The sequence below is a fragment of the Simochromis diagramma genome, unplaced genomic scaffold (genome assembly GCF_900408965.1).
Source record: "Simochromis diagramma unplaced genomic scaffold, fSimDia1.1 OVJJ01000487.1, whole genome shotgun sequence".
NCBI classification, from domain to species: Eukaryota; Metazoa; Chordata; class Actinopteri; order Cichliformes; family Cichlidae; genus Simochromis; species Simochromis diagramma.
Window position 1 is genome coordinate 6,957,757 of NW_024387305.1, and position 24,902 is coordinate 6,982,658.

The 24,902-nt window shown below is 40.3% G+C and overlaps 2 protein-coding genes across 2 annotated transcripts in view; one reads left to right on the top strand and one right to left on the bottom strand.

Moving 5' to 3' along the window:
* Positions 1-380: 380 nt before the first annotated feature.
* rtn4rl2a (reticulon 4 receptor-like 2 a) lies at positions 381-4,467 on the bottom strand. Its single transcript, XM_040004719.1, has 4 exons — positions 3,719-4,467; positions 2,904-3,130; positions 2,547-2,780; positions 381-2,369 (listed from the first exon to the last, which is right to left on the bottom strand). The coding sequence occupies exons 1-4, from the start codon at positions 3,774-3,776 to the stop codon at positions 1,509-1,511; spliced, it is 1,380 nt and encodes a 459-aa protein (XP_039860653.1). The 5' UTR covers positions 3,777-4,467; the 3' UTR covers positions 381-1,508.
* The window catches only part of LOC120716965 (beta-crystallin A1-like), a 55,140-nt gene continuing 33,349 nt past the window's right edge, over positions 3,112-24,902 (top strand). Inside the window, exon 1 of the mRNA XM_040004722.1 lies at positions 3,112-3,232. The gene's annotated coding sequence lies outside the window, so the exon portion shown is untranslated. The remainder of the gene's footprint in view (positions 3,233-24,902) is intronic.

Genomic DNA, 24,902 nt, shown 5'->3' on the forward strand with positions numbered 1-24,902 from the left:
AAAAGGGAGCGCGGGGGGGAGTGACAAAATCAGCCAGTTTGCGCTTTGTCTGTCCATTTGGCATCGCCTGTTGATGAATCACAAAAGTGAGAAACCTACTGACGTACTTGCCTTTTGCAGTGTTGCCTACTTGTGAATCCATTCATCCCCATTTATGCACACACACAGATGCCCGTTAAGTCAGAGCTTTCCATGTGGCCAAGTGATCAGTCCTTTCAGTCCAGTGTAGTCACCACACTTCAGATGAACTGAGACAATTTGCAGTGGATTTTTGATCCCACATTTGTTTTATGATGGTGCATGAAGTGCACCTCAGAATTCCTTCAGTTAAAATATATTCAGCAAAAACTGCCCCAAAGAAAGGAATGATTCAAGAAATATTCAATATATCTTTTTTATCAAGATCTTCATCTGCATCCAAGTCAACAATCATCACACATTATATCAATATGTCACAGAAAGACATCCAAAAAACAAAATCTCTGGCTTCCTGACAGGAAGCATTCATTCCCTGTGGTTGTCGCAAAACAACACTATATATACAGAAAATGGTGAACGGTATGAGTATAATGGATGGAACAACTACTGATGAGTAGATTTATTATTTGTCTCCTGCAAATTGCTGCTTCTACCGCCAGCACTGTCCTCTGTTCTGTCTCGCTGTTTTTCTGCTTCTTTTCTTATTGCTGCCTGAACACTCCCGTCTCCACCCACATCTTCTTCTTTCTAAAGCTGTTTCCTTTGAAATCTCCTCCCCTCCTCTCACTGCCATTTTGTCTCCCTTCCCTCTTCTATGACGTCCGTGCATCTCTCTCTCGTTCCTTTTGCTCCCTCTCAGCCTCACAGTTTTGTTTCCCTTTCTCCTCTCTCGCTCTAAGGCCCTCAACTTCATTTTGCGCCTGGTGCTCTGTCCTGTAGAAGCACAAGCCTTCACAGTTTTTCTGGATCAAGATGAACATGATTGTGATGAACCACAGATATTAGTTTGAACACTCACAGTACACATAACTATTTACATGACACTTTAAGTGGTTACAGTATTTTCATTACTGTGCACTGATTCTAACAGTAATTGTAGCATTTGCAGCAACCAGTTAATTGGATGCACTAAAAGCACTAGTAGTTTTAAATAAGTTGAGGTGACAGAATTGACAACATCATTCACAGCTGCTATCAAATTGCGTTTGTACTAGAGATGGACTCAGCCCTCGTAGCCCTGATTACAGGGCATCATAACATGACATCATACAGGTAAGGCAGAGAAAGCCATACCTGCAGAGCATTGTAGATAAATATATACCTTAGCTGAAGAACTCTTAGCAGCCCTGAAAAGTGTTAAGCCCTGTAGTTGGTAGATTTCAAATCTAACCGTCCCCCCATCTCCCTTGCTGTGCCTTGAGGATTTGCTTACAGCAAAGCGGGCAAAGGGGGTGTAGAAAGTCTAACAGGGATCCTCACAGCCTTTAAAACAGGCTGGAAGGGTAGGGGTGTGGTACTAAGAGTCAGATTCAGCCGAATAGCAGGTGGAGGTTGAGGCAGAGGGTGAAAACAGAAAGGGCTAGTAGTAAAAGAAAAGAGGGTGAGGAGGATCTGGGAGAGGAGGAAGATGGAGGCAGGTCGAACTCAGGTGGACATTCAAGCTCAAAGCACCGCAGGGTGACACCTGAGTCCTCATTGCCATAGTTTGCCCAGTACTCTTCTTGCTCGAGTTTGGGCAGCGCCAGCTCATCCTCTCCCAGCTCATACTTGACTGCTGAGGTGATTGTTGATGGGCCCTTTCCGTACAAACCGGCCTTTACAGTCTCTGAGGCTTTCTCGAAGACACCTTTAGTGGATGACTGGGGCTTGTTCTTGTGGAACCACCAGCGGGTCTTGGTGCTGAAGGTGGTGGTGGTGGAGCCGGCAATGGAGCCAGGGTCAGGCAAAGGGCAGAGGGCGAAGTCCATCTCACGAAGGAAGCGGAGATCCTGGCCACGACGGGTGGAAGGGGAGGAGCAGATGACTTCAGATGAGGAGACACGGGCCTCACGGAACCACTCCCACAGGGCACGGGCCTCACAGCCACAAGACCAGGGGTTGGCATTGAGGCGGAGGAACTCGATGCCCTGGGTGTCCCTCAGAGTCTGGCTGGGCAACTCAGCCAGAGTGTTATTGAAGAGGAAGAGCATTGTCAGGCGGCCAAGGTCACGGAAGGCCCGGCGGTTCACCTGTCTGATGCGGTTGTCGTGGAGGAGAAGGCGATCGAGGTTGACCAGGCCGCGGAACACGTTCTCTGAAAGGGTACGGATACGGTTGCCATGCAGGAACAGCTGACTCAGGTTGATGAGGTCAGAAAAGATGTCATCCTGCAGGAAGTGAAGATTATTCTCCTGCAAATTGGAGAAAAAATAGGGTTTAGGCTGAGAAAATCAGACACAGTGAGTGTGATTGGTAATATTGATAACACGTGTGATGCTGCATGTGAAGGCACATGTGTGGGTGGATGCATGTGTTTCTATGTGTCAGAGTTATCTGTATGCATGTGCATGGCTTTCCAGCGCCCCTACCTGCAGATAAAGGAACTGCAGACTGTAAAGCTTGTGGAAGATGTCATGGGGCAGGGCAGTGAGCCGGCAGCGGTGCATGTGGAGGCTCTGGAGCTTCTCAAGGCCACGGAAGGCTCCCCCCTCCAACCTGTGGAGGTTAGGGTTATCCCCCAGGTCCAACTCCTCCAAGTCCCTCAGCTCACTAAAGGCCCCTGCCTCAATCCACGTGATGTTGTTGGAAAACAGCCACAGAACCTGAGGGGAGAAAACGTATTTATGAAATAAATTTTTGATTATATTTTTCATTATTTTTAAACTTTCAGTGTGGAAAAGCAACAACTTCACACTGTAGATGCTGCTTTCTTCATTCTTTCTTACCTGAGTTCCGAAGCCAAAAGAGCCAACTCTAAGCTCCGTGATCCTGTTGTTCTGGAGAAACACGCGCTGCGACTCGTACGGCACTCCGACAGGAACAGCGGTGAAGTTCTGCGCCTGGCAGCTCACAGTCATCGGCGTCGGATAGCACACACACAGGTGCGGACATGCCGATGCCGGACTTGGCTTACCAAGGACTAGCCACACCACCAGCCAGAGGGAGAGACCGCCTAGAAAGAGCGGGGACAGAGCAAAGGAAGTGAGTGGGAGCTGTCCATGGTGCGATAATCATCCATTACCATTCAACGAAACATCATGCAGAGTGCATAACGGTAAATATCTGCCTTCATTTTTAGATAAGAAAATTATTTAATTGCTTTTGGCGATTGTGGCTTGCATCTACTCATATTTTCTCTTAGGTTTCATGTACAGAAACCTTATCTGTCGCAGTAAATTAAGTTTACACCTTGGCACTACACTTACGCCGACCATTACGCACAGCGTAATCGGAAAGGAATTTAATCAAATCATAGCAACGATTTCTCTGAGTCAAAGAAAAAGCTCTTAACACACTTTTACATCCAATTTAGCTCGAATAAATCACCAAACAGACAGAGAGCTGACAGACTTTCATTTCAATTTTGTATCATCCATCCATATATCAATTTTGGATGTTCTGTTTCATATAAGTCAAAGTACTTCACACATTCTTATATTTTAAAAAACTTTAAAGTGTTCGAGTTCTAAAGCAAAGCAGCATTAACTGTCATTTGAATCCAATGGGTATCCAAAACCAAAGAAGATAGAGAGAAACTTACTTTTGCAGCTGCGCATGATGGAGCATCGTCGGCTCCGAGAAAAAGTAGAGGTTTCCATCCTGAACCAAAGCCCAAAGCGAGTTAGCCTAAGACCGCGAAGTAAAGCCTGCTATCTCCGCTGATGCCCTGGTTCCCGAGTCGGAGCGACTGAGAGTGTGCCGGTTGATGGCTACCAGTGTCCCATATATACTCAAGCACCTTGTCATTGCCTACGGCAGTAGGCACCGTGGAATCTCCTACGTCACTGATCGGGGTCATGAATGAGTGAGGGCGGTAAGAAACGGAAAGGGGAGGGGCCGGCCGTAGGGGATTCTCTTGGAGAGTTTGCTCGCGCGTAAAGGCTGGTTGGAGACGTGCGCTCAGACTCTGTGAGAGGAGGAGACTTTGCGACGCACATTGGGAAAAGAGGGAGGGAGTGCTAAAGAGTGAATGTAGAAGCAGTGTAGGGAGGGGTGAATGAGCTAAGGCACGGTGCCCGGTAATGATGACTGAGTTGTGGAGGAGCGGAGGACGGGTAGGAGAAGAGCGCATAGCTTGTTTCCTGGCTGACGCTTATTATGGTCTGCTTCCGGCGCGCAGCAGCCAGACAGAAAGATACAGAAAAAGACTTAGATGGTCCTGTCTTAGGAAAGAAGGATGCCCCCGAATCATGATTCAACCATAAGGGAGAGCTCGGTGCCAGAAGAGAGTCACTCAAAACAACAGTGATTGAATAGTGGCCTGTTTGGTGTGGAGGTTAATTACGACATACTCCAGTCATACTGTTGGTAGATTAATTATAGCTCCTGACATAATTTGATGATGAAGATATCAAATGGCAGTCATTAGCTAAACGAGATAGAAGTGGACATATGGAAGTGAGGTTTCATTTACTATTTAAGGACATTTGGGCGTGTTAAAGAAAATCGGAGATATGAAGATGAGGATGGGGGTTATCAAACATAATTCCCCTCTCTGCTAATGTCTTTCTTCTTGTTTTTCTACGTTTTTATTGCAGTAGTTGAAATATTGTTAATTAGGTTCATAATGAAGGGGTGATTTGCTTTTAATGAATCCAAAAGGGAAAAAGACAGTAAAACACAACAGATGCCTTGATATTCATGCCACTTGAAAACTGTTTTGCTGTCTGTCTGTGCCTCAAGCTGTCATTGCTTGTGTTCAACCACCAGCTGTAAGATAGCAAGATAGCATCAGATGTAACAGTGTCACCATGTGATAAATTATGCTCTCATTTGACTTTTATTTGATCACATTAAGTTTTAAACATGCATTCCACCATCTGAAGGAGTGTACTGGGTATGCAATCAAAGACAAAAGTCTTTTGTAGTCTTTCAGCCTTTTCAGATAAACTACCCTGTGATGGACTGGCAACCCAGGGTATGCCTTGCAGATAGCCCCCATGCATTACCTGGTTTGGGCAATCAGTTAAACAAACTGTTTGCTGTTTTGTGCAATTTTAACCATAATATGACATTAAGCAAGTATATTTCATAAGTAAGCAAACCTTTTGGGGGGGGCATTCCCCACCTAGAATCCAGCCCAAACCTCGGTTTTTATCCAGCAACAACAATAAAAAGAATCCGAGTTTCATTTCAGCGATAAGGGTCAGCACAACATCTTTGATCTATATATCCTAACATGCATCTTACATGTAACTGAGTTTCACTCCTGCTGTGGCTCAATTTCCCACCAGTGAGTCCAGGTCCACTATTTGAAACACTGGCCTAAGGGGACAGACATGCCACCAGGTATTGCATCTGCAGTCAGTAGGACAGAAGTGATTGCAAAATGTTTCTTATTGGAAATTTTCTGCTCATTTGTTGAAGACTTCTGTGCAATCATCTAAGGTCTCTTAGGATTGATGAATGTGTTTTCCTGTCTACCTTCTCGAGATGACTCAGTTTTGCTTTATTTAATTATGAATTCGATTGACATGCAAGAGTTGAATAAAGCTGCATAAAAATCTATGGATAAACTGTTACAGTGTGTTTTTGGCGAGCACTTTGTTAATGTGGCATTACACAAGCAACACTTTCAAAATACAGGAAAATAACCTTCACACTAACAATAACTGTGAAATTGCATCATTCAAGCCGCACTAGAGTGGATCAGAGTTGACCTTGAAGAATAATTTCAGCTTTTCTTTGTGTGTCTGACATTAAAAATAAATGTAGACCGCTGCTCAGACCGAGAGATGTGAGAATGTAGACAACAGAAGCATACCCATTCATAGAAACACACAGGCGGCTCAACAGATGAGCGTATGAGTGAGGAAAGAGTCACACATTTGGGCGTGTGCACGGGTGCATACATAAGCGAATACACACACAGTTTGTAACTGCCATTCTACACAAAGCCAACTGAGCCGCAGGCACGATAAACAAATGAGTAATTGAGGGGATCCAATACACGGTGTGTGCTGTTATTCCTTCACACCTCCTGCTCTGTCCTTAACTGGACTTGTGGACACGCAAGCTTCAGTAGCCGCTGGTCATCCACGACCAGCACCTCATTGGCTTCCCCTTTCCACACACCCACGCCGCCAGCTGTGGTAGTGTGTCTGTCTGTGACTGTCTGTACTTGCGTGTTAGCATGCTTGCCTGTTGAGGCAAACTTTGTCTAAATGCCACCGCCGTGTGTCAGTCAGTCAGTGTTGTGCCAGTCACCCACACAGCAGGTTCGCAGTACTGTGTAGGCACGGTTTCGGTGTGTGATGATCATCACTACGTCGTGTTTGTGTAATCCCCACACAAAAAACAAATCGAGGCTTCCCCAGCCTGCTCCCACTCCAGCACATCTCCTAACCCGTCTATCTGTCCATTTACCTTTCTGTCTTTCTATGTCAGTCCTACATCGCTTTATCCAATCTATGCTGGGCTTTCATCCACCATTAGTAACGAACAGAGGCGTGCGTCACTGCACCTGCTGCACTCTAAAATAAACTGATTTCACTGTCAGCCAATCAAAATGGGCCTCTTGTACTCTCGTCTGCAGGTGTGCCTGCGCAATTCTGTCCCGTGTGACTTGACACTGATAGCAGGTTGCAGTGGATGCCAGTGAGTGTAATGGGATACTGTAGTAAAGGTGTGTCTGTTGCCAAGGTAACAACACATCCCTCTCTTCTCACACCTTATTTGGAAAATATTAAAAATGGGTTATAGCTTCCTGGTATTGGATTTTAGCCCCATTGTGAACAGTTCACTTAAACACTCTCGATTAGCTGTTCTTTCTTTAGAGTTGCTGATATAATGAAGTTCAGTAAAGGTGGACGACTTCTGCTTGCTCATTCCTTCCACGAAACTTAATCACAGAACTATTATTGCATGTACAACTTGTAGACTCAGTGTATTTGTGTCCCATAGGCCCAGAGTAATGAGAAGAAACAAGAAAGACAGGAGGATGTGACCACATGCCTTGCGGTGGTTGCTTTAGATGAGTAAAATATCTAATATGTGAAATAAAATGATTCAAAGACACAGACAGCACATAGACAGTGCAGTGTCACGCACACAAACAGGAAAAACAAAAGGAGCCCCGGACATGTACTTCTTGAAGGTGACTCAACATGTCATATTGTTTTGAAGCAAATTAATACATTGCTCACTGGCACGGTCCGTCTATCTTCCACACGCGTATACAGAGGCACCAGCATTTTTCAGCGTCTGTCCAATTGTCACAGACAAAAACGCTCGTGCTGTTCTCCCTCATCTTGCTCGCCTCCCCTTTCCTGCATCCCTTCGCTCTTTGTCTTCCAGTACTCCCTCCCTTCTTCTTTATTTTTTATTTTTTTGCCAGTGTCTTTCATTTGTTTGGTCTCTTGGCGTCACCACTTCCGCTTAACCATATACTGCGACTGTCTTTCCACACACTGGCACACACTCTGCAGCACAATGGTTACTGGTGTGGCATTTAATTAGTTCCTTCTACTTATAAGGCAAGTAGTTTTTTGAGTTTCAGAAATATAAGACGTCATCACTATTGTTATTTGATTTTAGCCTCTTTTTTTCAAAGTTGACTCCGTTGTTCTTCAATAATAAGATAAGTCAGTGTAGAATAATGAGATGTCTTCCTTTTACAAGAAAAGCTTGCTCACAAATTTGTTAATGAATGTAGATAAATCAGTAGAGAATAATGAACTTGCTACAAAGTAATTAATTCCACTTGATATCATTATTCTCACAGGGTAATTAAATTATAGCTGAATTTGGTTTGTCATTTTTCTTAGTCCCCTCTCAAATAAACATTCATAAGCCTACCAGTCTTTTTGATCTTTGAGTTGTATATAAAAAGCTTTGTTTATTCTTCTTCATATTAAGCCTGTGAAAACAGTGGTCTAAGGTTTTCTGGAAGGAGAGAATATTAATGGCAGCACTACCTGATTTCGGTCTGAGTTTTAAAACCTATATTATTATTATAATACAGCAACGTTTTACTGCTCATTTAAAAATACAGAATGAGCCATTGTTTAGTGTGACTAAAGCAAATGAACAAAGTCATAACATATTGCCTACTGTTGTGTACTCCAGCACCCTCAGTAAGCAGCCAGTATGCACAAATCAAGACTTTCCATGTTAGTTTTTTCTATAGTTTTTGGTTATCATCTACTTTAGATACGCTAGCTGATTATTTAAGAACATCCCCAACATTAACATGTAAAATAATAACAGTGATAAAATGTTGAAAATCATGTTCGTTTAAAATTTGAGGAGCTATGCTGAAGATATCCCACAGAGGTTTCTTACAGAAAAATGCATTTATTCATCATTTCTTAAGAAAATGCTATCTGTGTCTTTGAGGTACAGTTCACTGCATACAGCTGTTGTGGTTCATCGTTTATGTTCCTTGCTTACTGCTTTGATATCATTCAGCTGCTAACATCTTTAAGTTGCGTGTAATTTGATCTAACATTTAAAAAAAATTGCGTTTCTGTGTTTTCAGTGCCTGCCTGATGCAAATAAAAGAAAGTCGCTCGAACAAGAATTGTTCCATCACACTAGTCAAAAACTTCATTTTTCACCATCCATCCACTTTTTTTGACCACTGCTTAATCAGGTCAGGGTCACAGGAGGGCTGAGGGTTATTCCATCTATTCTATATTAGGAGCTCCGTGATGGATTGGCGTCTGGCGAGACTGTCTGTATTGTGATTTTGTGGATCTACACTAAAGTATCAACATAAACTCTTCAACAACCTGGGTTCATCCAGTAAATCCAGCTAAACACTGTTGATTGTCCAGTTATGTTGTTAGTTGCAGGTGTGTCTTTATGTTTCTAAGGTCACACATTGTAATTGTTTGTAATTAATCATTTTAGTCACAAAGGTTAAGACATAGTGTGTATAATATAAACAGGGGCCACGCGACTCGTTGGCACACTGTGGCAGATGGCTGGCCCTCCTTGAGCCTGGTTCTGCTGAAGGTTTCTGTCATTAAAAGGGAGTTTTTCCTTCCCACTGTCGCCAGGTCGTTGCTCATAGGGGTTCGTCTGATTGTTGGGGTTTTCTTTCTATTGTTGTACGGTCTTTACATTGCATATAAAGTGCCCTGAGGTGACTGTTGTTGTCATTTGGCTTTACATGACTTGAACTGAATTGAATTTTATTAAACTGAAATAGGCTAAGTCCCTTTGCATTGCACTAAAATTTATTAAATCAATGTAACTAAAATTGACTGAATTCACATAAAATAAAAATAGATTAAATCAAATCAAGTTAAATTAAAATAATGCTGTCCCAATACCTGTGCTGAGTTACGTAGATAGGATTGGAGTCGCTCTGCTTTTTTGGTCAATACAGCTTCCTTTCCTCATCTTTCATCAAGAGAACAATTGTATAACTCTCAGCCATACATGTTTCCATGCATTCAGATCAATGTTTTCTACTCCTCCTCCTCTTCCTCCTCCTCCTCCATCATCCCTCTCTCACTCACTCGCTCACTCACTCCATTTCTCTTCAGAGCTAATCTGCTCAGTGTCCACTCACTGCTTCCTGTTGGTATTACAAAAAACATGAAAGCATTTTCCTGACAATATCTCTCCCTCTATTGATCTACAATCATGTGAAAAAGAAACTACACCCTTTTTTCAGTTTTAAGGTTTTACATATCAGAACATAAACAAATCATTAAATTTATTCTAAAGCTATTTAAATATTACCCCAGATTAACAACAACACTTGTTATATTACATCATGTCATTATTTATGATTATTTGATTATCAGCTAAGCTGGCCACCTCTACCTCTGTAAATGCAGAAGTTTTGACAGTTTTCTTGGAGCTATAAAACAATATCTGTTAACACAATGCCAAAGAGGAATGACATCAGCAATTATCTTAGAGAAATAATTGTTGCTGCCCATCAATGTGGGAAGGGTTTAAAGCTATTTCCGAACAATCTGATGCTGATGGTGATAAAGATTATTTTAGAGTGGAAAGCATTCAAAACAGCTGTCAGTAGAGGACATCTCAGCAAAATCACCCCACAGTCAGACCATGCAATGAAACTGAAAAGAATCAAATTCAGTTCATTTTATTTATATATAGTGCCAAATCACCAAAATAGTTACTTTATATTGTAAGGTAAAGACCCTACAAAGAGCTGCATCTCAGACACTACAGGCCTCAGATAGGATTTTAATTGTTAATGTTCACGAAAGGGCAATAAGAAGAAGACTGAACAAGTATGGCTTGTTTGGAAAGGTTGCCAGAGAAAGACATTTCCTTCCATCCATCCATTCTCCTCCACTTATTCTTATCAGAGTCACAGGGGCACTGGAGCCAGCTACCATAGGAAAAAAGGCAGAGTTCACCCTGGACAGGTTCCCAGTCTGTTGCAACCATTTACACAAACATCCAAACCTATGGGCAGTTTAGAATGATCAGTTAACCAGAATCAACCCAGCTGAAAGCTGTATGGAACCTTAAGAAAGCTGTATATAAACAAATGCTTGCAAACTTCAATGAACTGAAGCAATGTTGTCAAGAAATGTGGGGTAAAATTCCTACGTAATGTAACAGACTAATAATTTCTTGCAGGAAAAACATTGTGTCAAGTTATTGCTGCTGGTGGTGACAAGCTGCTGAATAATGGGATCTACCAAGTTTTTCACACACTGCTTCTTCCTTGTATTAAATGAATAATGGCATGCTGTATGTCATGTTTTGTTGCTCATATGAAGTTGCTTTTGTCAAAATTTAAGACTTGCTAAGAATAGATGATTATTTTATTGTCTCCTGATACTTAAAACTTTTGAACTGAAAGAGGGTACGCTTTCTTTTTCATGTCTATATCTATCATTTCCTCATTTTATAATGTAGCTAATTTAATATTACTAATATATGTTATTATATTTTAAAATTAAACATGACAGCATTCCTCAAAGCATGCTTGAGATGGCACTTTATTAACATTTTTATGACTAAGTTTATAATTTAGGAAGCCACGTACACATGACACTATCCTTGATGTGCTGATAACTCATTCATCTCTGCATTTCATTTTATTCAGTCACATTTGCAATTTTGTATAGTTTTAGGTTGCCACCTTTTTAGGTGGCTGTTGCGTTTCCTGACACCAGCGTTATTTAATCTGCTATGATAGCAAACTCAAGCCCTTAATGACTCAGCTGAAACAGAAGAGTAGCACTCCCTTGGACTCACTCTGTGTAATTATATTGTGTTATAGTATAACATGAAGTGCTGATGAATGATATGTACAGTGCATTCTTTCCCTCTTATAATCAGAGAGGACCACAGCTGGACTCCAGCAGCCTTAGATAGTGTTCAAACAGATTTAAGTTTTCTTCATAGACTTTCAATAGTCCAGGTTCTTGGCATTAAGGGATTGAGTGAAAATGTTTACAGTAGTATGGATGGAAAGGGGAGGAGTGGGGGGGGGGGGGGGGGGTTAAAACTATGTTTCTAAATATAATAGAATAGAATTCAACTTTATTGTCATTGCACATGCACAGGTACAGGGCAACGAAATGCAGTTTGCATCCATCCAGAAGTGCTTTAGCCATGATATAGATATATTACAATATATATTAGCAATAATATAGATATGTAAGTATATTACAGAAATGGGTCTATTATGGTATGTTATAATGTACACGGTATGAAGTATGTTATGAATATTCTATAACTATAAGTATGTACAGGATGTAGTGAGTACACGCTATGTACAGGATATAAATATGAAATAAAAAACTATACAGAAATCTGAGATATACAGTTATACAGAAATGTGAATGTATATAAATGTATATCATGTTATGTTTCAATATTAAGGCTTTGTTAAAGTTGTATACATGAAAACTAGACCAATCAGCCACAACAGTACAATCACAGACATGTGAAGCAGATAACACTGCTGGTATTGTTGCTGCTGGGAAACCTTGAGTCCTGGCATTCATGCTTATGGTGTCTTAACAAGTTCCACCCACATAAAATTGGAGCGGAATAAGCTTAAACAGCATCATAGTAATGGTCCTCTTCATCATGACAGTACACCTCATTGCAATAGCTGAAGGCAGCTTAAGCAACATGGGAAAAAGTCCAGATTGTTCACCCAAATTCCAGACTTATCATTGCCTAGTCTTTTCAATCATTGTTTGGACTCCAATGGAAAAAGGCCTTTCCAAGGAGGTCTTCCTCTTGCAAGCATTTAAACCCAAAGTATTCATACCAACACTGTGTCACCAATGTCGAGACCTGGACAGTACCTCTTACAAAGGGTATCTGCAAAATCTAAGACAGGAAGTTTTAATGTTGTGGCTGATGGTACATAATCAAAAGGTAAAGATTAAAGTATTATCTTTAAGTAAATCCTTGACAAAATGCATATTTAGCAGATTCCAAACAGTTCTGCTGGAAGTGAAACTATTACAGTATTAAAGCCACTTGGCAGCCGCAGCACTACCACCTGCACCTCATCTTCGTCTTTTTAGTGTCAGCAGTAAAAATAAATGTTCATTTTGCATGTAGTTCTATAAAAAAAAAGCACCTTGGGAGGCTCGATAAACAAGAGACGCAATTTGTTATGCTGAGTTTACGAAAACCTGCAGCCACTCCTCAGATAGCAACATAATCATTCATTTGGAGTCTCTCACCACCTGGCAAATATAAGTCCAATTTACACTATTGTTTGGCTCCGTGTTTAATTTTTACCAACTCCCAAAGAAAATGACTCTTTAGCTGCTCCACCAGCTGTCCTCCAGCTTGTTCCTAAATGAGCAGGGAGTGTATAGTTGGGTTTTGATGGAGATGATGCTCATTGCCAGCTCCATATTTATTCTTGGATTCTAGTCCAAGAATAAAATATGTAAGAGTAGCGCTGCATGCTTCACAAGTTTAATTAAATTGTATTTAACTTATTTTTGGCATCCATGAAGCTCCTCCAGTATTTTCATTGACTGAAAAAAGGTGTTTTCAATGTTTAACCTTCAATTACACCCTCGCTTTAACCCAACTTTGTTCTGGCTGGCTCATCCTCACAAAAATAGTTTGAACAGCAGGTGTGTGGGGTGAGTGTCTTAAATGGCTAAAGAAGTATATCCCCTCATATAGAAAACACAGACATAGTACAGAAAACACAAAACTGCCTGAGCATTTGTCTCACAGGGATTACTTATACATACAGTGGCATCATTACTTAAAACTATGGCCATATTTAATATAAATTTCAACCCCTGTAAGAATATATCATTACCAGTGCTGGGTGTAACGAGTTCCAAAGTAATGCATTACTCTAATCTCATTACATTTTTCAGTAAATGCACTGCACTAAATTCAGTAATCGCATTACAGTTACAATTATGTTGCTGTTTGTGTTACAAGACCCACTGTGAATTACAGGCAGATAGAAAAGAAAAAACTTTTTTCCCCACACACGTGTGCTATAATATTGGTGCGGTCTGCAGCTTTTGGAATATGAACACTGGCTTTACTTTTATTGCATGAAAGGGCAACAGTGCAGTAGTAAAGTGCAAACTGTGTCCAACACAGAAACTTTTGCATCATAGTCAAAAGCAGCATCAGCTCTTTGCAAGCATCTGCACAGACAGCATGCTAACACAAAGCTAGCCAAGAGCTGAGAGCCAGGATAAAGCTAATTGTATACTGATCCCAGCCCAGCAGCCAGAGTCTGATCTTCAACAGGTAACAAAGGCACTTACGAGCAACACTGTGGCCTCCTTTTTTCCATTTCATTCACTTTGCTTTATGCTGTTTGTTGTTGTTGTTGTTGTTGTTGGGGGGGGGGGGGGGGTGTCAAACATAAACACTAAAAGAAGCATGTATGTGTATGACGTGGACTGTAGTGTGAGGTTTAAATAGTTTCTGATAATTGTGTGACAATCCATTTCATGTCTTGTTATGAAGTAACACAAATGTAATGTAACAAGAAGTGTAACAGATAACTTTTTCCAGCTAAATTAATGACTCCAACCCTGTGTATGACAAAAAGGCAAAGAATAATAGGTCCCCTTTAAATGCTTTTCACTGAAAACAGCTGCCTACTGTAGCCAAAAATGCCACTATAAGATGAAAATAGTGAAGTTGTGCAGCATACAGTCCACCTATGATATATGGTTACCAAATAACAATGTGTTACAATTTCCAAGAATTTAAAACAGTAATTGATAATCCCATCGATGTCTGGCCTTTTAAAATGCCAAACATAAGGTTGAACCCATAGTACACATATAAAAAGATGGATGTAGCCACCTTGATGCTGGCTGATGATATTCTGTTGCGTTAAGCTGAGTATTTTGGCCATCTCCATCTTTATGTTTTGAAACTGGGTGGGAAAAGTGAGGAGTGCACGTGACTGAAAAACTATTCATGTTCATATGGTAGCAAACCTCTCTTAGGTAAACCCTGCATTTATGTTTCTTCTGAGCAGTAATTGGCACTAATATTATACAAAATGAACATTATGTAAGATGTGTTTATTCCTGTGGTTCTTTCTGGAACCAGAAGAGTTGCTGCCTGCTGGGTACAAGAAAGAAAAATAAATATCTATCAATTTTCTTAAAACACGGGATCGTCACAGGAGTAAGACAGAGAGGCAGCTAACAATCCAGACTCACATCCACAGCCAGATTAAAATCAATGATTGATCTAAAAAGTCCTAAGACTCTTAGAGGAAACAGGAACCCACTTGGTGTAGGGTGACAGCTCTAACTACAGCTTCAACTGCCACCCTTATATATAATATACAGTACACATAAAAAACACTTGTGTTTAAAGAAAGCCAGCTCACACAGAGCGTCTGGGTCTTGGAAGGATTCCCTGCAGAAAATCTATGGCACAGCTTGCATGTGGTGACCCATAAACACTCCACTCTCCTTTTTTCTTTTAAAGCGTGCTTAATCTTCAGGGAGCAGGTGAGTGTTAATATGGTTGATTAGGATTTTGCACAAAGAACAGATAGTAATCAGCTGAGGCAGATTTTCTGTGTCCGGTAAAAAGCTATTTTGTTTCACTTTCGTCTGATCTCTATCAGTGTTTAATTTGCTTCACTGTCCCCTCTTGCCTCCATCTGTCCCTGACGTCTGTTTGATTGAATTCACTGAAGCTTTGCTGGCATCATTATAGTCCTGCCGATGGTAGAACTTCTGAGAGTCACAGTTTTATTCTGTTCTCACATTTCTCCCACTTGCCTGACGTCATTGTTTCTTCCAGATATTACCTGTGATTATTTCACCTGTGTTTTTGTGTCTGCCTACGTCTGCACATACATTTTCTTATTAACACTTCTCTCCAGGTGTTAAATCTTCTGGTCTTGTGAAAATGTTTTCACTCCTACTTCAGGATGCTGTGTCTGTTTCAGTTACATTGAAATAAGGCAGCCTTTAATAACTGCTCTCCTGTAATAGTAGTGCCAAATCAAATCTGCATGGATCAAATTTGTTGTAATGACATTAGGAGGAAAGTAAATTGTAATGTTTTCAAACAGTAGCTTTATAAATTAATATGAGACTGCGTTAATGGATGCACTGAAGAATGTAGGAATGTAACCTCTAACAAGGCTGTGAATCTGAGAAAATCTACCAAGGGTTGGATCAGATCAGTTCCAAAAAAAAATCTTTCACCAGCAAACAGGAAATGGGAAACTGAGACAAGCCACAGCAGCATGACAGGATAAACCAACAGACAATTAACCTCAATCCATATGTGAGGAGCAAGTAGGCTGACGTCAGTGATGTGACGCACAGAGACCAATGTGAATCTCTCAAATCCCAGCAGCTACCCATGGGAGGTCAAAATGAAAAAATAAGTCAACGAGATGAGTATCAGAATAATGGATTCTTAGCAGAAGTTATTCAGACTACAGTGAAATATTCAGAAGATGAAATCTTTCCACATTTGATGTGTGAAGCAGATTCTGACTGATCAGGAATTTTTCTTGTTACTGAGCATCAGGAAATATTAATTACCCCCATTTTCCATCATCTATTTTACACCAGCAATTTCAAATGATAATGTGGCTTTTAAAGTAATACTTTTCTTCAGTGTGTGCCCCCTTTCGACGGGTAATGGTGAAGAGGTTGATGAAAAACAAGCAGTGTGAGAGAGGGCGGCAGAACGTTCGGTTCAACAGTGAGAGAAGGAAGGAACAAAATTTTCAGTCCTGTAAAACGACAGAAAATAACAACAGGACCCCCCACTGCCGTACCAATCCTGATGTTGGAGCTGATAGAAGGGCTGAAAGGCAAGGGGAGAGATTAACATGAGATGAAAGAACGTGGAAGATATCACTGAATAAGAGTAGTGATGTTAAAACTGAGAAGGGGGTGATTTTGACATCGTGGGAAAATATAAGTGACAAATAAAAGAGAGACTCAGGAAATAGCCACTACCACCAAGAGGAGCCAAGACAGTGTGTGAGAATAGAGCTCCTCCTTATTGAACTTGTGCATAAGCTGCACGGCAAATATTCCTCAGGAAATGCATTATGGTCATGTGGCATGTGCTGGAAGCACTCAGGGTGCTTCTAGTGAACTTTTAACATTAATCTTTAAAGCAAAGTTCATAATAGTACATGAAACTTTGTTACTATACTTAAGTAGAATTTTCAGGTGTCTGTACTTTACTTAAGTAGTTATTTTTCTGACACAGTTTACTTTTACTCCCTACAGTTTAAACATCTGTACTTTCTACTCCTTGCATTTTCAAAATGGGCTCGTTACTTTTGGTTTGACGCCTAAACAGCAATCCTGTTTGCGTGTCAATCCCATAAAAAGAGATGAAAGAGGAAAAACTGTGTGCACACTGTGTGGCAGTGGGGGTGTAAAAGTGGGCACAACTTTATTATTTGGCACAACATCGGAACAACTGCAGGTGTCCATAAGTTGCGGTTGCTGCACGTGTAGCTGGCCATACAGAATACGAGCGAGCATAAAGGGAGTAATACGTTGTGGTAGGAAGTTTCAAATGCAGCATTTCTATCAGCAACAAACATGAGCAAACACACAAACTGTTTGTGTGCAGTTTGTCACACAGTGTGTTGCTATAGCTAAAGGTCCAGCTGCTGTATTTCACAGAAAGAGATAATTTCACTCGGAGATGGAGAAAGATAAGAAACACAGGACAGGAGGGAAAGAAGAGAGGTTAGATTTAAAGGTAAGGACTGCTCAGGGGTGTTTCATAAACTGTCTGTACATGTGAGATTATGTTTTCTCATATTATGAAACCTGCTGCAAAACAAACCGAGGTAGACTGAGTTATTTAAAGGTTGCATGAAAAATCCTCTGCGGGTTAGTTTGCTGTACTGTGATGGATTTAAAGTAAAGAACAGTCTGTGACTGGTGCACAGTGACCATAGTTTCATGGTCAAAGTAAGGTACAGAAAGGGTAGCAGAGATGATTTTGAATTTAAGCTGATGATCACTGAATTTCACCTTCATACAAACTTTATACCATCAAGAAAAAAGACAGCATAAACAGTATAGAGGATTGAAATCAGCCAGCCCAACTCATGAAACATCTGGTTGAATTCAGGTGTGTACGTCCACAAAGAGCAGCAGGTCAGATGATCACAGCATGTACACTAAGACAATCTACTGGAGCGCTCAATAGAAGTTGAGCCATTACAACTCATTTAGGGTTCCTCACCTGCCGAGTCCCACTTTTAAGTCACCCTCTACAGTGTAGGTTACAGAAAATAGAGCTATTTTTTTTTATTTTCCTTCTCCGCTCATGTTCTATTTAACTGATTCAGGCTCAGGGCATTTATTAGAATTCAAATTTAGACTGAAGTTTGTATTTCTATAATATAATATATATAATATTCTATTCATATTATTTTATTATTAATATTATATAGCACACGGTTCAGTTAGCTTTGCATAAAAATAGATGGTAGAAATTTTAAGTACATTTCAGAGTCTATACTTTTTCACTTTTACTTGAGTAAAGAAGTTGGAATATTGGAGTAAATAGTAAATAAGTAAATAAATAGTTTTTTAACACTAGTATCTGTACTTCCACTTCTGCTAGTTACCATCATATTCATAATTTCATTGGAAAAAGAGAAAGCTCTTTGTACAAACAGCTAACACTGCATTTAAAGGGATAATAATCAACATTTGGCAGCAGCACTCCAGTCCTCACACTGATGATGTGGGGTTCACACATCCTCCAACACTGACCAACAGGAGCTGATGTCTGTAGGATTATTACCAGCTAAATTTAGTAAGCTAACAAACAGTGTGTGGCTCCCTATAACTCCTCTGCTTAGCAGTCTGTCCATGAACACACACACATCAACACATTTTAAATCCAGCCCCAGTTCCAGAAAAGTCGGGCTGAATGCAATGATTTGCAGATCTCATAAACCCATATTTTTATATCTTATAAACACTAAATAAGAAAAGGTTTAAATGCTTAACCTGAGACCAGTGTTGGTCAAGCTACTTGAAAAAAGTAATCTGTAACAAATTACTAATTACTTCCCCAAAAAAGTAATCCCGTTACTTTACTGATTACTTATTTTCAAAAGTAATTAATTACTTAGTTACTTAGTTACTTAGTTACTTTTTAAAAACACAATTTACAACCTGAATAGGTGATAAAGCGATAGATCTTTCAGCCCAATTCTACTTTTTCTGCATAATCCATCATACAAAACGTAATCAAATGGAAAAGTCTCTTTTTAAAACTTGTTTTATTAGTTTTAATCTTTTAACTTTATGCATCAAGCAAAAATTTAATTATATGCAACATTCTCTGACTTGAATAAATTAGTTTAACATTTAAACCTATTTTCTGCACATTCCAGCACATAAAATAAAATATTTTTGTGTGTTTACACTCACTCTTTCAAATAGATGCAAGTGAAACACAGCAGAAAATAAATAAAATCAAAGACTCAGCGGTCCTGTTGTTCTATTTTCACCTGTAAAGCAGGAGTGGGGTAGGCGGAGGTTTGCCCTGGTGCAGGTGTGCCGCGGTCAGTGGAAGAATCTGCGAGTTTCTCTGTGAGTTTCCCATTACGTCGTAGCGCACTCGGTGCTTGCTTGGAAGTTTAAGGGTTTTTTTTCGCTGTAAAAAGAAGTTTTCTTCCTACGCAGTGAACAGTGGACGCTAATGTTTTTGTCACTTTTTATGGAATCAAACTCAAAGTAAGGTCAGTACTTCCACGTTTTAAACGCTGCACGCTCATACTCTCTCCCGCACTCGATATATTATCCATTGTTGATCTGCACACAGCTGTTGCCACGAACGTTGCACTCGCTTACATCACTGTCATGAGACACTCTCTCAAGAAAATCACGGTTTTAGTAACGCAGTAATGCAGCGTGCTTATGTGAAAGTAACAGTAATCTAATTACCGTTTTTGCAATAGTAATCCCTTACTTTACTCATTACTTGAAAAAAGTAATCTGATTACAGTAACGCGTTGCTGCCCATCTCTTCCTGAGACAACAATATGATGATAGCAACACTTCATGGAAAAGTTGGGCTGCGGCCATAGAGAGGAGTATCAGCCATCACACTCTTCCACTACAAAGCCACACTGTTTTAATTGATGCATTGTGCACTTTAGTAATGTCTTGCTGAAATCTGCAAGGCCTTTTCCGAGAAAAATGTAATCTAGATGGGATCATATTTTCCTGAAACCTGTAACATTGATGGCGCATTTCCAGATATGCAAGCTGCCAGTTTATTAGGCACTAATGAGGCACCCTCATCCCATCAGACATGCAGCCTTTTGAACTGAGTATTAATAACAAGTCCCCCTCCTGTTCCGTCTAGAGCAGGGGTGGGCAACTCCAGGCCTCGAGGGCCGGTGTCCTGCAGGTTTTAGATGTGTCCTTAGATTTAGATCCAACACAGCTGATTCAAATGTCTAAATGACCTCCTCAACATGTCTTGCAGTTCTCCAGAGGCCTGGTAATGAATTAATCATTGGATTCAGGTGTGCTGACCCAGAGTGATATCTAAAACCTGCAGGATACCGGGCCTCAAGGCCTGGAATTGCCCACCCCTGGTCTAGAGGATGTAGTATAGGGATTTCAGAATTTCTAATTCATTGGCATTTCTGGATCATGTTTATATGTCTTATTTACATACAGCTTATTCTTTGCATGAGGGATTTTAAACTTTGTGTATGGCATGGTGAACTGTGTTCAGAGACAGTGATTTCTGGGAGTGTTCCTGAGCCCATGCAGTGATTTCCATTACAGATTCCATTACAGTGCCCTTCTAAAAATCACAAGCTGATTTTTGTGCTGATTTTTGGCCTTGTCCCTTGTGCACAGAGATTTCTTCAGATTTTCTGAATCTTTTGGTGATATTATGTACTGTAAATGAGGATGTATAATTCTTTACTATTTTACATTCATTATTACATACCTTATTCTGAAATTGTTCCACAATTAGTGGAAATATTTTCTTGCAGATTGGTGAACCTTGGCATATCTTTCCTTCGGATAAACTGCATCTCTAATCTTTTTATACTCAGTCATTTTACTAACCTGTTGCCAGTAAAATTGTGAATAAAATATGGCTTTGTGATATTTATATATATATGTCAGATGTCAGATGTCTATTCATATTAATGTACAGAATTCACCTGCTTGCTGCTACTACTGCATATTCACCCATTGTATATACTATATATATATACATATAAAGTTCTTCCTCTACCCCCCCTATTTTTGCACATGTCGAGGAGCGTGTCAGGCTACATTTCACTGTGTGTTATACTTGTATAACTATGCATGTGACAAATAAAGAACCTTGAACCTTGAACCTTATATATTATTATGCTTACATTTTATGCAGCACTTGAACTTTTTTCAATTCAGTTTTTAATTCAGTTTTATTTATACATCACCGATCCACAACAACAGTCACCTCAAAGCACTTTATATTGTAAGGTAGACCCTACAATAATATATACAGAGAGAATAAATATCAATCATATAACACCCTGTGAGCAAGCACTTTGGCAACAGTGGGAAGGAAAGACTAAAAGATAAAGATGAAAGATAAAAATTTCTTTTGAATAACTACAACTTGGTGTCATATTGTTCGAGTGCAGTGGAGCCTCCAAACACTGCAACTGGCACTGCAACTGTTGAACAACTTTAACTATCCAATAGCCCGGCTTCTGTCTATTACAGCACTGTCATCTGAACTTGTTCATTACTTAGACTGATCGTAGTTTAGTTTGCACTTGTGTTTAGAAGTGCTTGTGGGTGTGAATGGGTGAATGAGACATGTTGTATACAGCGCTTTGAGTACTCCGGGAGAGTAGAAAAGCGCTATATAAGAATCAGTCCATTTACCATTTACCATTTTACCACCAACATAAACATTGATATTCATCTGGCAGCATAATGTAAAGGCTGGATAAAATGACAGTCTCCACATCACCTGTTGGTTCAAACCAACATGTCAGTATTCTTATGAAGTACAATCCAGAAGTTCTACAGTTCTCCCTAACAAAAATCCAATATCATACCCAAACAGAATTTGCCTTCAACATTGCCACGTTGTGTACCGATGTAATACATCTGTCTTTTTGCTCACTACTTACACGTGTGTCAACATGGGCTTGAAACTTGACAGATCAAACTGGTGCAATATAACCCAAAACAACTTTTAAAGTGTTAGAGTGTAAAGTTTTCAGGCCTGAAGGCAGTGCATCAGGTCAGAACTGCAAACAGAAAGTTGTCCCTAATGATCAGACTGAGTTTCACTGTAACATCCTGAGGCATCTGATGAAGAACATTCAGAACAAACAGTCTGAACTCTGGTGCATGCCATTATGCCACTGTAGATCAGAGAAGCCAAATGCAAATTGGTCCAGACGGGACTTTGAGGGAGCGATGTAAAACAAGCAGCAGTTGGAAGCAGTTCTGCACTGTACGAGGTAAGAACCTTAAAGGGGATTTCAGATAAATTTAATTACGTTTTTTTTTATCCAGAACTTTATGACTGTACCTCTTAGATAAGGCAAAGAGGGAGCTGTCAGATTGTGTCAAATGGTTTGCATTAACTGCAGATTTCTTTGGTAATATCCACCACTAATGCACAAAACCACAAAATGGGAAAGTAATTTGCATTTTAACAACATGTATAGATCCAAAGGTTCTATGCATTTTTCCAGCATTGCACACTAGTAAAGGAAGTCGGGGGATGGGAGGGATGTTTTTATTGGGGTTGATTTAAAAACCTGCAACCATGACAAAAAAATCCTGATTCATTACGTGAACAAAGCTAAGAACCAAACAATGAAAAAAAAGAAGTCTAGAGAGACTAAACCTCTGCCTGTGTTTATCAATTACAGCATCAAGTTGATAATTTATTAATCACTGTTTTTTAAGTTAGTAGTTCTAAATATTTCTGGATAGAGCCACACAAAGCCAGTTTTGTAAAAATATGGCACGATATGCATGTTTGAAATATAAAATATTGTAACCATAACTGTTCAGCTTAACCTAGAAGATCATAAAATAACTTCGATTTAAATCTTATTTAATCATTAACCTTTAACCCTAAACCTAAGTGACTAGCAACTTTACTTTGAGTGTGACTCAAACTAAACAAAAACTATACAAGTTTCTTCTTTTATATTTAGAGAGCAGACACCACACACGACGTAAGTCCTCCCATCACTCGGGACCCACATGCTTTCATTCAGATCTTTAATAACCTCAAGCAGACAGGATTCAAGCCCTGTTTAAGCCTGTTTCTGTGCCACCACAGTTGCAGATAATGGCCTTCAGAACAAATATATGAACAATTGATGGATGGGGTGTTTTTTTTTAGTTCTATCCTGCAGGCTGGTGCTTCTAAGGCCAGTCCTCCCTCTCTTCCTTCTCTCGCCTCCTCTCCCCTCCATATCCCTAACCCTAGTCATCAGCCCCCTCACCTCTCTTTTTGCATCCGTCTGTTCCCCTTTCATCTGTTATTTTTAACACTCAGCCATGCCTCATGCGTGACGCAGATGGGCGCGCAATGTGGACACAGTAAACTGAAGAAGGAAAAGGCCTTCGCTGGAGGCATAGAGACTGAGAGAGAGAGAGACAGAGAGAGTGAGGGAAAGAGAGAGAGAGAGAGAGACAAGGGAGGGAGAAAGGTGGGAGAAAGACTGAGTTAAAGACCACTGGAGGCAGATAGGTGGTGAGATATATTAGAGAGAGAGGCAGAAATGCTGTCAAGATTCATTTTACACATATCGCACAGCTAAACAGGTAGATTTCCCAGAACGTGTCAGACATGAGTGAAATACCGCGTCAACAAACTAGAAAACATAATCAACGCTGCATTATTCCCACTTCTTCCCTCTCCTTCACTACCAGATCTTCCTGAAAGCTTAACACACCCACTTGTTTGTCTGAGCAAAAAGAAGAGGAGTTACATATCAATCTTGCATCACTCAACAGTCAGCCTGAGACTTTTCATAGAGGCACTGAATGAGCATCAGCACCACATGACGCACACCAACTGTCAGGCTTGAGTATCTATGCGCTTGCACGTGTCCGCTTATGCGTGTGAGAAGTAGTGCAAATATGTGAATGGTTCATTTGAGTGGCTGCATACAGATCTAGACATCTAGAAAGTAGCTCCACAGAATCATACAGCAGACCAAAGAAAGTTTTACTTCTCCATATGCTCTGCCACCTCACCTCTCCTCCCTCCAGTTTATAATAATGAGGTAACATTACTCATAATTGGACAATGAGGCTAAAATCATCAGTAGACTCCTACTCGACATACGTGTTCAAGCTGTTTCCACACTTATACATCACAACTTCTGCACGTAACAATGGCTGCATCCAGACTGTGATTACTAAGGCTGTATGTAGGACTTAATTATTAAAATAGTAAAATTAGTACAGATGACGCATTCTGTTGCAAACAAAATTTTGTATTATAGCAGCTAACAATGCAAAGAATCCTCCAAATGATTATTTTATTTTATCTGCCTGCAAATCTGAAGGGAAAAGCAGTAAACAGTTACTGTGCAGTGAGTGGGAAGCAAAGGTAATTATTTCATACTTAAGTACAGAGGATCAAATGAGACAGAAATTTGCTTGAAAAAGTTGGAGAATACATAACTCCATCCACTTTTTTCTCCTTATTTAGTTTAGGGTCACAAAGGACCAGCGGCCACTCCATGCCATCACAGGGCCAGTGGCGGGGTACGCTCTGGACAGGCTGCCAGTCAAATGCAAGGCTAACACAGAGAGGCAGGCAACATTCACAGTCATGTTCAAGCACAAGTCAGGGGAGAACATGCAAACTCCACACAAAATCGCCCCAGCAGGCCGCTATTTCTGAAGCCACAATCTTCCTGCTTTGAGCCAACAGTGCTAATCACTGCCCTGTGTTCAGAATATACAAATATAAAATAAACAAATGCATAAAATTATAAATACAAAATATAAAAGATAAATATATATTATGTGGATATAAAACACACAGGATGCTGAAAATACAGAGAAAGCTGATGATCAGACATGTGTCGGTTCAGGTGGGGGTGCCGGTGGAGGTGCCGGTGGGGGGTTGTCAGTCAGACTTCACTTATCTAATTTCAGGTATTCCTCTCAGGATTCTTCACGCATTGGAGGGTCAGGGCAGCCTGAGAGGTGGAATCTGGGACCAAATCCAAAAGCACTCGCTGCTGCTCCTGTAACTTATTACTGTGTGCAGAGAGCATCCCTAAGAAG